Source organism: Passer domesticus, chromosome 3, assembly GCF_036417665.1.
Source record: "Passer domesticus isolate bPasDom1 chromosome 3, bPasDom1.hap1, whole genome shotgun sequence".
Taxonomy (NCBI): domain Eukaryota; kingdom Metazoa; phylum Chordata; class Aves; order Passeriformes; family Passeridae; genus Passer; species Passer domesticus.
In genome coordinates, this window is record NC_087476.1 from 53,561,483 (window position 1) to 53,578,794 (window position 17,312).

Sequence of the window (17,312 nt, forward strand, 5' to 3'; positions counted from 1 at the left end):
TTTTCTTTCTCCTTTATATCTTGAGGAAGTCATACCCTGATGTCTGTATTAAGAGAAATACATCTTTTACCACCTGCCCCATTGAGAGTTCATGTTCACAAACCATTTTCTGTGATAACCAGTTACCATCTACCACCTGACCCACAGTTCCCACCCTGTCCATTACTTCCATGGACAACTGGGCATGCCCATGATTGCCCCTTGCCAAGTAATTCCCAGCAGTAGGAAATCACATGGCAGCAACAGACTGGACTTGCTGTTCTGCATCTCGTTTGCCATCTCCTCTGGCTCCAGACCAAGTCACAGAACCTTTGCCTGGTTTTTACACTGGTAAATGAAATGGCCAGAGACTGTTCTCAGGACCCAATGCCAACTGGCTCTTCACAATTCAGTCTCCTTTCAACTGTGATGACAATACAGCTGAACTCCCCTACAGCTTCCTTTCAAACAAACAGGAACACATCCAAATTGTCAATCAGTAACCGGCTCTGACCCAGGCTAGACCCCAAATCATGCCCAAGCACTGAAGCAGTGGTAGCTGACCCAGGTCAAAACTATCTAAAGGACATGTTTGGAACTGCTTGTTCAGTGTGTGGGCCCTTCCTTAGCCTGATTTACTTTACATGTATAGTTTTTGACTGCTGGAAGTGATTCTGTAGCAAAAAACAACTTTGAAAAGAATGACCCAAGCAAAAAAAAAAAAGGTTTCAGATGCTTGAAACCCGAATGTTGTGACTGGTGTCCTTTCTGTAAAACATATTTTCTATGTGTTTGGAAGCTCAGGTTTTATTCTATGCTTCTGTTCTAGTTAGGTTTTTTTGGTTTTTTTTTTAAAGATAGTCATTACTTATTTTTTCCCCTTTAAAATACACCTTACTGCAAAGAAACTCTAATTTTACCTGGAGACTATATATAATATCAGTAAACCTGGAGACTATATATAATATCAGTAACTCTTTTGACAAGAGAGCTTGCAAATCTAAGGCTGCTGCTATCTACCACACAGATGAAGGAAAAAAAAACAAGATTCTGACACAAGGAAAGAACCCTCCCATCCCCACGCAATCAGAGTAGCTGCATTATGTTTACAGATTCAAAGGAACTGATCAGTCTTTATTTTGTGATGGCTAAATTAGTTTCTGTTTTAGACCTATTCCAGATATACTCTTTTTTACTACAGCTGCCACTCCTTCATTATTACTTCCTAATTAGCCATCAATCCTGCCACTTCTTTTACACACCCTTGTCCATTTTCAGACCATACAGTAGAAATTCACAAAGCAGCACACCAGCTTCACTGACTGAAAAATATCCCTTCCAGGCATCTTTATTCACAAAATCTCTTCACAGTAAGATATTTATGGAGCTTTATTCCTTTGAAATAATTCCATATTTATTACCAATGTTTTGGAATACATTATTATTGACCATCAGGCTGTTTATATTCAATTTTGAGTAACTCTCTTGAAGCAAATGGCTCATGTGAATTGCTGATGGCTGATAGATAATTAAAATCCAATTTTACAAAGTTTAAGCATCAGCTGCTTCTCAAATGCACTTCTTTTTTCCTGCTTATGGCATGACATTTTCAGAGAATTACTACAGCAGATTCTGTCACACAGACTAATTTCTTTCTCCATTATGATGCTTTTCTCATATTCAAAGAACCAAACCAAAGCAAACTCTGCTTATCCCAGTCCCTATGAAAATTCAGTGTGCTCTGAGCCAGTATGTCAGAATCACACCCTCACAGGTTATGAATAGCATCCCTGCTGAGTACTGTTTTTAAAGGAACAAAATACTTGGGCAAGACACCAAAGGTAACAGAATACCACACATGCAAGTCTGACTGGGGGTTATGCATCTGCTGGGATGTGGTGCTTAGAAATCACTGAGCTGTGCTTGGAGATAGAGGACTTTTTCTCTTTTTCCTGTACAAATCCAGGCAGACATTTGTTTCTCATCTCTTTTTGAAAAGTCATCTAATTATCCTGTTGTTCTCTTCATCAAAACCAGTTGCCTTTTTTTGAGACAACAAACCGAAATTCCTGATTACAGAAATCCTCTGCTTAAAGGTATTGTGGGTAAAAGTGTTGCTGGTAGACTTAGTATTGGATACTCCCAAAGACACAGGAAGGAACTGGTCTTGTGAGAGCCCAATTAAATCCTCCCCTGCTGCCATCTGGTGCCGGGAGCAAGTAAATTACTGTAACTCTCCAAAGAGTTCCACTTACTGCACTGAGCCTGTGAGGATGAGCAGCTACAGCAGTCTCTCATCTCACTCTGCTTAACCTTGCTCTCTCCATTACCAGCTGTTTGAAATGAGGCTCTAACTCTGAGCAAAAATGAAAATATGAGGTGCAATTATGATGTGCTTGGGAGACAGCATGATGGAGGAGACTTTCTCTTTCAAACCAGAACAATCAAATATCAATTTCCAGTGATTCATAAGCATGTAGCATGGGCAACAAACAGAAGCTAGAAATCCATGAACATTCACATAGTTTTGACCTCACTGGAATCACAGAGGTCTGTCAGGATAGCTCACATGCCTGGAGTGCAGCAATGAATTGATGAAAACTCTAAAGGTGAGGAAGAAGGGTTTGCCTCCACACAAAAGAGCAACTCAATTGCATTTGGTGTTGTCCTGTGGCAGGTGATGGACCAGCTATGGGCAACAATCAGAAGACAGAGGAGCACCCTCTGAAGTGTCTCCTCCTGATCATCTGATGCACAAGGGGAAATAGATGAAGCATTTTCAGACAACTAGCAGTCACATGATTTCTGCAATGGATTGAAGACAATTTTTTGCTACAGGTGATTAATAAGTCTGCTGTAGCAATTACTTTGATGGACCTCTTGCAAATCACTGGTCAGAGGTTTAATGGTCAGTGGTAGCACTGGCTGTGAGATGGTGAAGTTTAAGGTCCCGAGAGAAGGGATCAAGACAAGTACCAGGTGAGGAAATTCTGAAAGCTTCCAATTATGGAATGTTACTGTTGGACATGGCTGCCTTGCCTGTTGGAAGTGCTGCAAACCACCACTCTTCATGAGACTTGTTTCCAGTTTCTTGCAACCTCATTACATTTTTAAGTATTGCAGATTTTCCACACCAAGCGCCTGTCCTGGGATAAGTTACCAACACTCTTAATATTTTGGGAAATTTAAGCAAATTATTCAGCTCTTTTTAAGATGACAATACTCTTGTTTGCTCACAGTAAATTATTCTAGCAACTGTTCTCTTGAGACATCCCAATATGTCTGTGTTCAAGACCATTTTTGTGTTTATATACAATATATACCTCATACTTTCCTAACTCATCAAAAGGATGACATAACCTTTTAGAAATTTTCCATTCCTATATATTACCAGGTAATTACTCATTGGAGCTTACCAGTTTGAATTGCTGAAAATTCAGTATTTATAAATTACCTCACTCTCTCCCACTGCCAGCTATCAATCTGCACGTTTTCTCCAGCTGACAGATTATGTTCCAACTCCAGGGCCAGAAGGCAAAGCCAACGAGTCCTGGAATTGCTGTTCCATGAGGGTCTGGATAAAGCTAAAGCCAGACATTAGAACCAGAAACCTTCCTTCAGGTGCTCACAGAGATACAGTTGCTGTTTCCTAGCACAGAGAGTGATCCTCCACTGCTCTCAGTCCAGATGCAAAAATGACGAGATAAGGCTTGGAAACAAGGAAAGGAACAGAACAAACCAAGGAAGCTGACAGCTTTGCATGAGGGGGTGGAGGAACCAGGGGAAAAGTAAAAATTTCACAGCAAATAGAAGTTGTAGCTAAGAAATGGGGATAATATATTTGAAGCAGAATAAGAGCAAAATTAACTGGAAAATTCTTGAAATCTAGAGAGGAGACTGGACACTCATGAAGAGTTGGAAGGATGCAGGGAAGGAAGGAACAGTGGGAGAGAAGGACAAGACTAGGACTTAGGAATCAGAAGACAGCAAAACAACTACCATCAGACATAAAAGAAAAAGAGAAAAAGAGAAAAAGAAAGAAAATGAGAAAGTGAAAGAGAAAAAAGAAAAGAGAAATAAAAAAGAGAAAGAGAAAAGAGACACAGGACCAAGACTGAGTGAAAGAATCTGGAGAATGTGAGACTTTGTGAGTTATAGTAGAAAGACTTGAAATAATTGGTTGTGGCAGGAGAAGGGGCTTAAAGAAAGAAAGGGTTATAAGAAAGAAGAGATACTGGACTTCCATCCTAGAAAAGCGAGGCAAGCTGGTATTGGTGATCAAGGGGACTGGGACAGCATCTTATCAGGTCTTTTGCAATGTGGCTCTGTTGGTTTGAGGTGTTCTTTGGGGGTTTTTTGTTGACTTTTTTTTTTCCCCAGGGGTGGGGGGATTCGAATTTGTTTGGGGTTTTTTTATAGCAGCATTTTTAGTGAAATTTCCAGCTATCCTTCTGATGTCTATGCAGCATGAACACTCAGAGATGTATAAAGAGCTAATCTGTGCTTAAACAGGGCAGGCAAAGGTTGCAAGAGTAAGCAGAAAAGTGTAATTACATTCCTGTGGTCCCACAGCAGGTTAGTGTCAAAATAAGGAACAGAATTCAGATTCTTCCTCCCAGCTCCAGTGCCCAGTTCCCCATATCTAGTTGCCTTCTTCCATTTGCATGCAGTGTATGAGCCAGATTGACAAGACAGGCACCACTACAGCAAAACACAGACCCATGTAGAGAGGCATAGACTCCTCTGCCTGCAGTCTGAACTGGAAAGACAAAAGACATCTCTGGTTCAGTGCCATGGTTATCACAGGTTCTGTATCTGAACTAAAAGTCTATGCTTAGAAGAAGAAAATGGTGGCTTGACAACACCACCCTAAAGCAGCTGTAAGAACTGAGCTTCCCTGCATCTGCCCAGCTTGGAGCAGTAGCAGAGCCATCTATATCCATCCAGAGAGAACACATGTCCCTGAAAAACACTGTGCTTCTTGCCATTGCATATCTGCATTGCAATGAGGATTTGTAGAGCCCAGGGTCCAGCACAATTACCATGTTTTCTCCCTACTTCATTTGTCTCACAACAAACCACTAAACCTCAACTAATTGGGTGTTTGCTGCATAGCTACAGCAAACATATTAATCTTCAGTTCATGATAACAGAAAGGTCTACAAGCATTAGCTAGGCTTTACTTGTTGACAACAAATTAATGAAAGTTAATTAATTAATTAATCAATGAACTTGTTCATTAATATATTAATTTTTTAAATATCTGAAAAATTACATCTAGCTACTGTTGGTTTCTCATTCCTTCTAGGAAACAATTCCTCTACTTTATTTCCAGCTTCCCAAAAAGGATTACAGTTGATAGCAAACAATGTTAAAGAAGAAATCAGAATCAGTTGCTACAAATAAAACCAACACAGATTAAAAATCTTGTGTGTCTGTGTGGATATATGCAGGAATAACTTTCCATCAAATAGCTGCAGTTTGGGGGACTGAAAACAAAAATAACTGATAGAAAATGTATGCATTGTTGGAACACCTTCCAAATCCTGGATGCTTGCAAGCTTCTGTTGCCATCAACAACAATTTCTAACTTATTGTGGAATTTATCACAATCTGTTTTTTCCAAAAGCTCCAAATCAAGAAGGCAAACTGCAATTACATCTTCATATAAATGGACAAATACATTCACATGTCTATATTAATCCAAATGTTAACTGGAGAACTCCAGATTTGACTCTAAACCAACACATCTGCTAGCTTTTATCTTTTCTACATGTTTTCAGTCAAGTCTCCACGCTTTTTGAAACAACAGAGAATCCACAAAGAAAGAACTTTGGCTTATGTCCTGCCCTAGAGACTATCTACCAAAACATTATGCTTTCTTTCTTTCTTACATTTCCTCTTAAGTCATATTTTAATCCTCTGATATCTCACACTGTTCATTATTAAAGAACAAGAAATTTCACATGGCAGTTGTACATAAATAGATTTTAAGAATGGAAAGGTTTGGGTTTCTGCAGTACATCTGATGGCAAAAGCAGAGAAATCATAATTACATCTGCAAGCATTTTTACTATGCTGTGAAACAAATATGTTTCTTTGTCTTTAGAGATACGTTTCCATTAATTCTACGCACAATAAAGCAAAGATCACAACCCAGAAAAAAGGTCTTCCCCATACTTCAATTTAAGCTCAGTAGACCTCCCTTAAGCAGGAGGTTCCATTGGTTATAATGGCTGTATTGAAATGAGAAAGGGTTGTGAAATTAGAGGAAATAACTCAGAAACAAACAGAAAATTAACATTATGACTGCCTGACAATGACATTTAAAATGCATGAAACCTTCAATTGCCAGAGAAAAAGAAAAATTATTTGTCATGGAAAAATTCTAATTCAGACTGCTTTCAGTTGTTTTCATGTTTTTTGCATTAACATTTGAATAGCTTCTTTACAGATTCTAAATTTCAATTCTGTAAGATTTACTATACTTTACAAGCATGTTTCCATGGGTCCCCCAAGTCATAATATATTTGCAAAGTGCATAATAATTTGGCTTTGCTTCAAACTTGTTTTTCCTCTGACTTGCACCTCCTCCTCACCTATCCTCCAACTTCCCCATGCTGTGCTGAAAGTCCTGGCCTGAAAATCAGCATTCAGCTGCTGAAAGCAGCTCAGCAGCCTATTTGAAATACATAAATCCTGCTGATTATGATGACACACATAATGACTTTGCAAGACAGTTCTCCCTACTTCAGTACAAGGATGTATTTCTGACTCTTTGTCCACTCCACCCCTACTATGGTGTCAAGTCTTCATGTTTTCATTCTGGCTCCGCGCCCCCATTCTGTCCCACTGGGAAACATCCATCTGCTGCAGCTTCATGCAAACCATTATTGTGTAACAAGAGACCCTAAACATGACACCATCTCTTCTGGAGTCTCCAGCACCCTTTCATTGATACTGACAGCAAAAACAGAAAGGGCTGAACACTTAAGCCAAAGAAGGGAGTGGAGAGCAGTGTGGGAGCAACAGAATCATAGTTCCACATAGCAGGCCAGAGGGAAGAACCATGATAAGGAGAAAATGACTAGTGATGACAGGGATGAAGAAGTCCATTAACTGGCTTAATATCAAAGAACACAAACTATTAAATTGCCACCAAACATCACTGTAATCTGAAGATGCTTCAAAAAAGCGAGACAAACAAATGTTACATCAGTATAACCCATTAGAGAGAAGGAAGAACCAGAGATGAGAACCTAAAAGAAAGTAGAGTCTGAATGCACAAGAATAACAAAAACTTTGGAGTAAAGCCAATCTTAAAGACAAGTTATAAGGATAATTACAGAAAGATCATGCTCTTATCAAGAGGCTAGTCCAGGAAACCAAGCTCTATTTAATGGCAGTAGCCAGAGAGAAAACAGAAGGGGTAAGTTTCAAGGAGATGAGGGGAAACCAGACTGAGGCTCAGATTTTTTTCATGCCATTTTAAAATCAGGAGTTATCTGGGAAAGCAGCACACAGTGGAACAAACCACCTGTTTAACCTCTACTAACATGCTTGAAATTCAGCTCCTGTAAAGAAAACATTTTAATATTTTTAATACTACATCACATAAAGGACTCATTTGCAGTTCCTAAATATGCCCTATCATCATACAACTGAAAATTTCCTGCCTTTTTTGACAACTGAAATACATCTCTTCTGCTTCATACAAGATCAAAGAAGACACTGGTGTTCCTACTAGGGTATATTCCTAAAAGTGAAAATCAGGGGCATTCATTGAATTTTAAATCTTGAAGAGGAAACAGGAGAGTTGTTTTTAAAATCTCTTCTGAGAAGTCATTCTTAGTCAACAGTTTCTCCTTTTACTGCTGCTTTGTTATCTCTGTCAGCCTGGCTAATACTGCTGTAATGCAATTTTCTGCTTACTTAATGGCTCAGTATCTTGCATCTATATAATGGCAGCTGGAGTAATTTTGAAGATTAATTAGATACAATGAAAAATTATGCTTAGATTGAAAAGCCAGGTAGAGTCTCTCACTTCCCAGTACTCCAAAGAACATGACTGAACAAGATGGGGAGGTGGCTAGATCCCCAGTCTCCGTGTGCCTGCTAGTCCCCTGTAGTAGTTACCAAGGGAAGAACTACTGGTCTTTGTAAAAACCTGTGGGAAACATCAGCTTAAAATTAGATGCCTCTGGCACACTTAAGCACACTTCCTATATGAATATTTATGTAGGTACAACATATCAAAGCCTCTGTACTCTTGTTACCACTAATTTCACATTTCCCTTCTAGTAGAGAGAGAAAAAAGGGCACCACTTGTTTCCTGTTTTGCCTAGAAAACACCAAATATTTCAGTTTATTCTCAGCTTCACAATCATCAAGTTGTACTCTAGCACTCCTTGCAATTTTTAACTTTTGACTGCCATATTGTTTGCCCCCAAACCAAGTTGTAGAAGAAAAACAGTTCATCAGTAAGAATCTTAAATCTTCAAATAATTGGTGTAGAAATAAATAGCAATACTAACCTCTTTCATTTTTTCCAGTTCATTCTGTAGTGCTTGTTTGGCAATTTCAACTTCTATAAGCTGCTGTCTTAATTTTTCGTTTTCATCTTCTGTTATAGTACGTTTTTCCTCCACATTTTCTAACTCGTGATGAAGTCTCACTGATACATCTTTTGCAACCTAAATGAAATGGTATATCAAAAGAAGGGTTAAAAAAATTTACTGCTGCAGGGCTTAGTGCCTAAGCAACCATTTAGAAGTTAATTCTGGGTGCTTTGATGGAAGAGGTATGTAAGGAAACAGGCAGACAAGGACATCCACAGACAGAATTCTAAGTAATTCCAACATCTAAAAGCAGGGCCCATCTTCTCCAGGCCTTCCCTACCTGTGTCCACCTGTGACCACAAATGGACACATGTTTATTTTGACTCTGCTAGTTTCTCTCTCCTTGGTGGAAAATCAGTGAAAATATTTACTACTATTGGCTCATTTTAAGATTAAAATACAAAGAAACAACATTTTTACTGACATCATGTTCACACAAATTAAAATGAACACTAAGGTTTTTGGTTGTTTGGGGTTTTTTTTAATGCATTTTCACAGGAATAGAGTTAAAAGGCATATGACAAGATCTAATTCCTCCTCCTCAGGAAAAGTAATGAGAATCTTGCCCTGCAAGCCACTTGCACTATATTTTGTGAAACCGCCAGAAATTATAAAACATCAAAAATATTTAAATATACACTAATCACTGTGTTCACGGTCATCTAGACACACAGACACATAGTTTGAAAGCCTCATTTCTTGCTTTTTTTAGAACACTGGAAAGCATAATTAATCCAACTTAGCATTAGCTAGGGGAGTTCAGCAAGCTGTCCTTTACGGCTTTCACTCAAACCATCTTTATGTTAGTATGTCAGAAGTTCTTTGACATACTAAAACCCTAGAGAAAAAATAATAATGGTAAGCAAGCATCTAGAAAGATCCAATGTATCAGAAATCAGCAGCAGCTGGTGACTCAGCCTCCCTTGACAAGAAACCCAGTGTGTGTGAATTACAGATACAACACTGCAGTGTAGCACAAGATCACTCAATAACCTCCCCCACTGCACACGCACTCAAAACACATAATGCCCAACAGAAAGAGTGAGTGGAGGGGAATTTCAATTATAACCATAGTCCAAAGAGACTGCAGAATGAGCTGAGAAACACACCACAGGGCTTTAGCTTGATGTCTTTTCCTACACTTAGTATTAAACTGCTCATCTGATTGTCCAACCAAAGTAAATGGAAAATCATGGGGGATATTTAAAACAGCACCCTAATGGAACCCATAGTCTGTAGATACATTCTGGACAAAACAGATAAAATAGATACAGGCAGTAAACAAAACCAAATTGTAATATAATTACTGGTAGCTATTTTTTTTTTTTTACATAAAAATTGGTGGAATAGCTATTAATGCAGGGAAAAATACAGAGCATTCTAGATCACGTGGGAAATGGGACTCACTTATGCAAGATACATTTTAATCCAGGCATATGCAAGATACATTTTAAGATACATACAGCTATCCGCAAGACTGTATCTCTGAAGGATCAAGTTCCCTAGTATATTGCAAAATGAACAATGCCAATTTGGATAGTCTTTCTTCAGGAGAGGACTCGAAAATACTACAGAAACCCATATGAGTAACAATTATGGTTACCCAGCACCCAGAACTCTATTAGGCAGAAATTTGGCATTAGACATTCATCCCTACTCCAAAGCAGATCACATTCATGAACAGTGAGAACACTCTGTAAGAACACTGCTCCTTTCCAATGAGTCAGTCACACTGGGAAACACATGGGAGAAATGCTAATTAAAGCAAGCTCTTTGTCCAGCTAAACCCAAGGCCTTAGCTTCTGTCTCCTATATTGGCAGACAAGGACCACAGCAGAGGTGCCCTCAACAATTCTCTCCCCAGTCTGATGTGTATGACTTGCTAATAAGAGTAACACTGAGCCAACAAAGAAGCCAACTCTATAAACTGGAATCACAATTCACTTGGGATATGAAGACCCACCTTCAAATTCTGCCTGCAAATGTGTGTGTCTCAGCTGATCACCTAAGCATCATTCTGAGCATGCAAAACTTCTCTTGTTTCAAACAGAAATCCCCATGAGAAGAAGGTGATTTTGCTTCTGATCAGGAGACTCTATTTTGCCAAGAACCACATGGGCAGCTGTATTAATAGAACTGTCACAGCCATAACAGAAAACGTGGGTTTTGAATACGCACAGAAAAGGAATATCAAATAGAAATTTTAATAATAGTGACGACAAGCTTGAAAACTTTCAGAAAAGATGATCTAAATCAGGTCGGAGAATAACATACTCTCAATCCATCATACTTATCAGAAAGAAGTTAAAAAATAACCTTGTTCGTAATCATGTATTAAATTCACATTTTAAACTGCAGCTCACAGAGCTCATGAGCCATAGGTAACTAGAGTCCTAGGCAGACGTGTGGCCAATAAGCTCACATTTGCTATACAGAGGTCTGCACTTCCATGAGAAAAGGTCAGTTGACTGGGAGACCAGTCAACTGAAACATGTTTAGGTGTCCTGATTCAGCAGGAGTACTTCAATATCTAGTGAATGGAAGCAAAAATTAAACTTCCAACTGTATCAAGAAAGGTTTTTTTCTCTGTAATTGGACCAATCTAGAATGGAGATGATGGGTATTTTACCAATGACAATCTTTAAACAAGGACTGAAACATTTCCTTAGCAAGAGGCAGTGGTTCATTCAGATCTAATGGATGAAATGCAGTTGAGGACACATTGAAATTTGATTGGTTTTGTCTACAATTTCAGGTAGATGTGAAAAACCCTGGATTCATTGAATATGATAGCAGTTTTTTTACTGACAGAAACAAAGTAAGGATTTAGTGTTAATACTGCAAGTATTCAATCTGCTTACTCTGTAAAATCTTTCACCAAAGAGTAACAAAATCCCCTCAAAGTCAATGGGGATGTTTGGTGAGGTTGGTTTAATTCTGCAGTGGAAGGGTATGTTTTGCACTTATCATAAAGAGTTCAAAACCTTTAGCTTCTAATTTGCTTTTGAGTAATTCCTTGCACATTACAAATATGATAGCAAGAGCTACATACAGCAAGGACTTCTATTACCAAGAAGAGCTTGGCCATTGCTATTCCACAAGCTGTGCTGGGTGCACAGCGGAATGCATGGAAACACCTGAGTCATGAGGACCAAGAGCATGGCTGTGTCTCCATCTGAGACGCTCCCTTCCCTTTGACACCTGCTCATGTCTGTACCTTGAGGTCCTGCTCCATGCTGCGTATGAGCTCGTTGTCGATCTCGCCAGTCTGGGCATAGCGGAGCCTCTTGCGCTCAGCCTTGCGCAGCCGGTACTGAAGGATCCGGCAGTTCTTGTTGGCTCGCTCCAGTTCATGGCGCATTTCTTGAAGCTGACAAGCATCCTCCTCAAAGAAACTGTCCCTCATCTCGTCCATCTCTGTCCTCAGCTCATCTATTTCGTTCTGGCACGGGGACAAGAAGGGGACAGGGACGCAACAGGTGGGTCAAAAGCACAAATGTCAGCACGTATAGGGGAAGGCAGCCAAAATGGAGCTCCGCCCCGCAGGGAGGGCAGGTAAATACAATCCAGCTCATTATAAGCAACTCAACGAGGGAGGGAAGTGGCTCTGCCCGCACACCCCACAACAGAGCCATCTTGACGCTGCTCCAGTGCTCCTGCTGCAAGAGAAGGAGGCCAGGAAGGTCCTCCCGTCAGGAGGCAGCCCGGTCCCCGCCCGGCCCTGGTTCTCCCCCACCCCCGCCGCCGCCCCGGTCCCTCACCTTAAGGCTCTCGTTCTCCTCCCGCAGTTTCTCCATCTCTTCCTCCATCTCCTCCTGCAGGTGGGGGGTCAGGGCGACTTCGGGGCCGCAGCTCCTGCCGTTGCCTTCCGCCTCGCCCTGCCGCAGCCCCTCCGCCCCGGTCGCCGCCATGGCAGCGGGCGAAGAGGCGGAGGCGGCCGGGGGAGGCTCGGCCGGGGCGGCGGCCGCGGAGGCGGCGGAGGCAGCGCTGCCGCCGCTGCTGCTGTGGTTGCTGCCCTTGGTTTGCATCTGGGCGGCCGCCGCCAGCCCTTTCCTAAGGTGGAACTGGATGAGCTCACTTTGCAGGCATCCCTCCTTCCAGTACCCGCCGCCGCCCGCCGCCGCACCGCGGCCCTTCCCCGCGCCCGAGGAAGATGGAGGCGCCGGGGCCGCCTCCCCCGCGCCCTTCAGCGGGGACCGCCCCGCTTTCCCCCGCCACTGCTTGGGCGGCGGCGCCGCCGCCCCCTCCCGCTCGCCCCCGCCGCCCCCTGCAGGGGGCGCCTCCTCGGCGGCGCCGGGCGGCGGCAGCGGCTCCTCGGCGGCGGCGGCGGCGGCTCCTCTCCCGGCGGCGCTGGCCGGCGTTTCAGCACCGGCGCCGGGCTGGACAGCTCCCCTCCCCGGCTTCTCGGCGGCGCGGCCGCGGGCGGCTCGGGGGGTCTGGCCGGGCGGCGGCCGCGCCGAGGCGGCTTTAGCGGCGGCGGGCGCGGCTTTGGCGGCGTTGGGCGGCGGGCGCGGGGCGGCGTCGCGGGCCCGGGCCGGCGAGGATGCCCGCGGCTGCTTCCTGCCGCTGCTGCCCTCGGGATGCAGGCGCGGCTCGGCGGCCGCGCCCCCTGCAGGCGGCTGGCTCATGGCGGCGGCTATCTCGGGGACGCGTCCATCACCGGCGGTGTCCTCCGCCTCCTCCGCCGCCGCCGCCCCGAGAGCTGGGGGAGGAGAAGCGGAGAAGCGGTCGGGGTGGGGACGGGGAGGACGGGGAGATGGGCTTTCTGGCCAAGGCGGCGGCCAGCCTGCCCGCTCCCCGCCGGCCCCCAGCCCTGCCCCGCGCCCACCTGCGGGCAGAGCGGTGCCCCGGAGAGGCCGGGGAGAATCCGGCCGAGGCCGCAGCCCAGAGCCGAGCGGAGCGGCTCATGGAAGGGCCCGAAGGGCTCGGCTGAGGCTGAGACCTGTTCCCACTCCGCCTGCACCTAGGGGCGTGTCCCCTGCCCCGATGCCGAACTTCCCCCACCGGACTGCCACACCAGGGATGAATTTCCTCCCACACACAAACTTCCCTCTCCCTTGTCCTCACCACCAAGCCTGGGTTGCTAATGCACCTGTCTGCCTGCTGAAAGGCCTCGTCCCAGTGTCTGTCACAGCCCAGTGGGGGAAAGCTACTGTACAAAGGCTGCACACGTGGAAGCAACTACAGATTTCCCTTCAGCTTTGACAGCGACTCTTCCGGGGCAAGGTGACTCGGGAATCTAGGGTCATAAAGGGAAGGGGTTTTACAGTCAGCTTCTGAACACATATTTGCCCCAGTTTGTTATGCAGAGGTACTGTCAGGACTTAAGACCGATTCATTTTTGTTACCAGTTATGCATATCAATAGGTTATACAGGACTCAGACACAATCACTCCAGCAGATTTTCAAAACAGAGGAAGCAAGGAATACACCCTCACCCAGAACAAAATGTTATGTGGCATTCTCTGAAGGATGCTCACTTGGCAATTTGCCCCTATAATGACACAACCAGAGTTTTCATGACAACAAACGATTATGAAAAAGGGCTGTTAAAAGCCATATCATGCTGTTAATGTCCCCAGTATGTTCTGAAAATAATGGCTATGATCCATAAACTGTTTTCACACAGCCTTTATTCAACTCTCCTTAGGGAGAAAACATGGGCAACAGCAGAAATGACAGCATTCCTAACATGGCCTGCCCATTCCCTCCTAGAACACGGCTTAACCATTCCCTGCTAGAACAGGGAATAAAGAAAGAGGCACGACTGGGCAAAATCAATGTAGAGACTATACTGTGCTCTGACAATTGGTTTACTCCCTCGAACATACTAGACAATGAGGCTGTGTTTGCTCTGCTGTCACTGGCAGGAGGACATCATTTCCTCTCAGATGCACTGTCATTAATAACCTGATTTAAAGCAATATTCTGGAAATTAATGCTCAGAATGACACAATTTGGCAGACACTTCCCAAGCATTAATTAGTTTAAAAAAAAGCGTATAGAGCTATAAAATTTGTATGACAACACTTTATAAAAGATTTCCTTGCATTTCTATTAGCCATCACAAACAGAATTCCCACCCTACCATTGTTTGGAGCTATACAGGTATGAAAGACCCCTATGTTGTACCTGAATCTTTTAGGGAACTTTTACTGCAACTAAGACATCAGACTCAACCGCGACCTGCCAGAACACAACCCCTTACCCTGCATGCCCGAAAATCCAAGATCCGCTACTGCCTGGGGTTAAGTTGGCTAATCATATATATATATATGTAATTTTCTACATTTTTAACTGGCACAACGAAAGCCCCGTTTGAGACCAAGTCCAAAATCTCTGTCCTTACAAAACTCTACAGCTCGACCTTCTCTCCAGAGACAAACCCACGTGGCGCCGGGACGCGGCGTCTCCGCAGGTTTTCCTGTCGGGAACAGCTGTCCAGGCGGAATAAGGGGTAAATAAATGGAAGCAACAAAAGGGAGCAGTCCGGTGGCTCCACGGGCCAGCGCGGGACTCTCCCGTGCCCCGAACTTCGGGCGGGGCATCCCCCTGGCCCTTTCGTCCTACCGGCATCCGCCTCTGCCCCGCCGAGAATTCGCAAACGCGGCTTAAGATTTGGGAGTGCTTCTGCCTTTTGTCCTGGTTTAAAGGTGCGGACGCGATTTGTGAAGGTACTCCCCCCCATACCTGGCGGGTTTTTAACATCTTCACTAGGAATAATATTTCCTTTTTGGGGAGAAGGAAAAAAAAAAAAAAGTAGAAGGGAAAAAAAAAAAGGCTTGGATCTAAAGCATCTGCATTACTCACCACCACTTTGGCCGCTGCCCGGCTGGCGAAATGCATGCACGGAGAGCCGGGCACCGCACACGAGGTACCCGCCGCTGCCGGAGCCTCTCAGGAAAATGAAGCAATATTCATGAGCTGACCTCACCGGGCCTGGGAGACGGAAGGGGTGGGGGGGCGGGAGGGGGGAAGGGAAGAAAGCAGCGAAGGGAAGAGAAAGGAAAAGATTAAACGGCGAGAACCCCGCCCAGGCCTGAAGGCTGAATTACGTCCCTTCATCTATCTGCACATGGTGGAATAGGATTACAGCGCAAGTGGGGGAAGGAGCAGGCTGCAAGCAAGAGATGCGCCCGCTTTCGCTTCCCAATGCGATCGATGATGATCCATTATTTAGCGTCCCCGTCAGGGGAGCCTGCTCGGGCCGGGCAGGGGTGCCGGGCACCTTCTGTGCGGGCAGGGCTGCTGTGACAGAGCTTTCTTCCCTTTGTTCACCATCCTCGCCTGCGCCCCTTCGGCAAGAGCCCGCTGCCGCCGGAGGGGCAGGGACAAAGGCAGCCCCGTCTCTGGGCTGCTGGAGACCATTCCATGGCGTTATTTACGCGCCTCAACACGGGGACCAACGGGTCACTGACCCTTTATTTACTCGTGTCGCGGGCAAATGTGTTTTACCTCTCTGTTCTATCGTGAGGTGAATTTACCTTTGTTCTGAAGCACCTCAGGAGGCTCTTAGGACTTTGCGCTTGAAGTGTTTCCCAATTACAAACAAAGAAAAACAGGGAAAGGCTTGCTTTCCCTCCCCTCCCTCCGAGGAGGGACCCTCGCCATGTGATGGCTGTGTGTGGGAGTGTCCCGGACCCACCTGTGTCTGTCCGAACACCCAGCAAGAACAGCCTCAGGGGGAGCACCGCTCCTTTTGGGGTTCCTCTCTCTCCTGCTGCAGCAGCTGACAGGTTCGGGAGAGCTCCTGGGCTCTGCCTCAACCCCGGCAGCGCCTTCACGGCAGGAGGGGCGGCGGACACTTCCCTGCAGCCGTGGGGAGACTGGGTTTCCGCGCTGGAAACTCCTCCCGAAGGTTAATTAAGCGATGCTTTCGTGCCCCTTAGGTATACTAGCATATACATGCCTGCATACATCTATATATAAACTGTATGTACACATATACACTGGGCTTACATTTGTACGCTAATGTACGTGCATACACATGCGCTAGCACGCCTACAAAATATACAAACGCGCATGGGTTTGTACATTGCATGTAGATACATACTTATCTCTGAGGTTCTTGTGCGGTCCTTGGGCGACGGCAAGCTCAGGGGAGACAGGCTGCCCCCTTTCCAGCTCCCCCTCTCCTGACAGTCCTCTCCACCTCTCCTGATATGCCAAGCAGGACTCAGCTCATCTAAACCAGCATGTCTGGCGTGCAGAAAGGTACTCCCCCCATGCAGGTGCATGTCCTCCATACTCGAGCCCTGGGACTGCATGAACAGGATATATATAGATGTGATGAGTTGAGGGCAATCAGAAAATAGGAAATGGAACGTTGATGCTGAATAAGAAAATCACTGGGGCGATGAAAAGATACTTTTAAAATTATTAATATTTAATGATTTTTTAGGCATTTGAAACTCATAAAAAACAACTGCACTCATACTAAGTAAAGAGAATAATTGGATGAAAACATGAGAAATGAAAATAAAAAATATTTCTGGAGTAGGAGTTGAGAAAATTTCCTATGAAAGAAGCACTAGATAGATTCTGCTAGAACATCCTGATCTCAGTGAATATACAGAATAGAAGTATCAAGGACAGCATCACACAACATAACATTTCATTGACACAATATCATTCAGAAGGACAAGCACAACAGTCCCTACTTTTAAGCACTGGACATTATTTACCATCCTTTCTGCTCCCTGGGTGGGTGAGTTG

At 44.4% G+C, this 17,312-nt stretch overlaps 1 protein-coding gene across 1 annotated transcript in view; it reads right to left on the reverse strand.

Moving 5' to 3' along the window:
- The window catches only part of MTCL3 (MTCL family member 3), a 31,870-nt gene that overhangs the window by 12,435 nt on the left and 2,123 nt on the right, over positions 1–17,312 (reverse strand). The window contains exons 2-6 of the mRNA XM_064413088.1: positions 16,651–16,858; positions 15,408–15,536; positions 12,359–13,299; positions 11,815–12,039; positions 8,514–8,672 (exon numbers count right to left, since the gene is read on the reverse strand). Of these exons, the coding sequence (XP_064269158.1) occupies positions 8,514–8,672; positions 11,815–12,039; positions 12,359–13,299; positions 15,408–15,536; positions 16,651–16,843 (1,647 nt within the window). The 5' untranslated portion in view covers positions 16,844–16,858. The remainder of the gene's footprint in view (positions 1–8,513; positions 8,673–11,814; positions 12,040–12,358; positions 13,300–15,407; positions 15,537–16,650; positions 16,859–17,312) is intronic.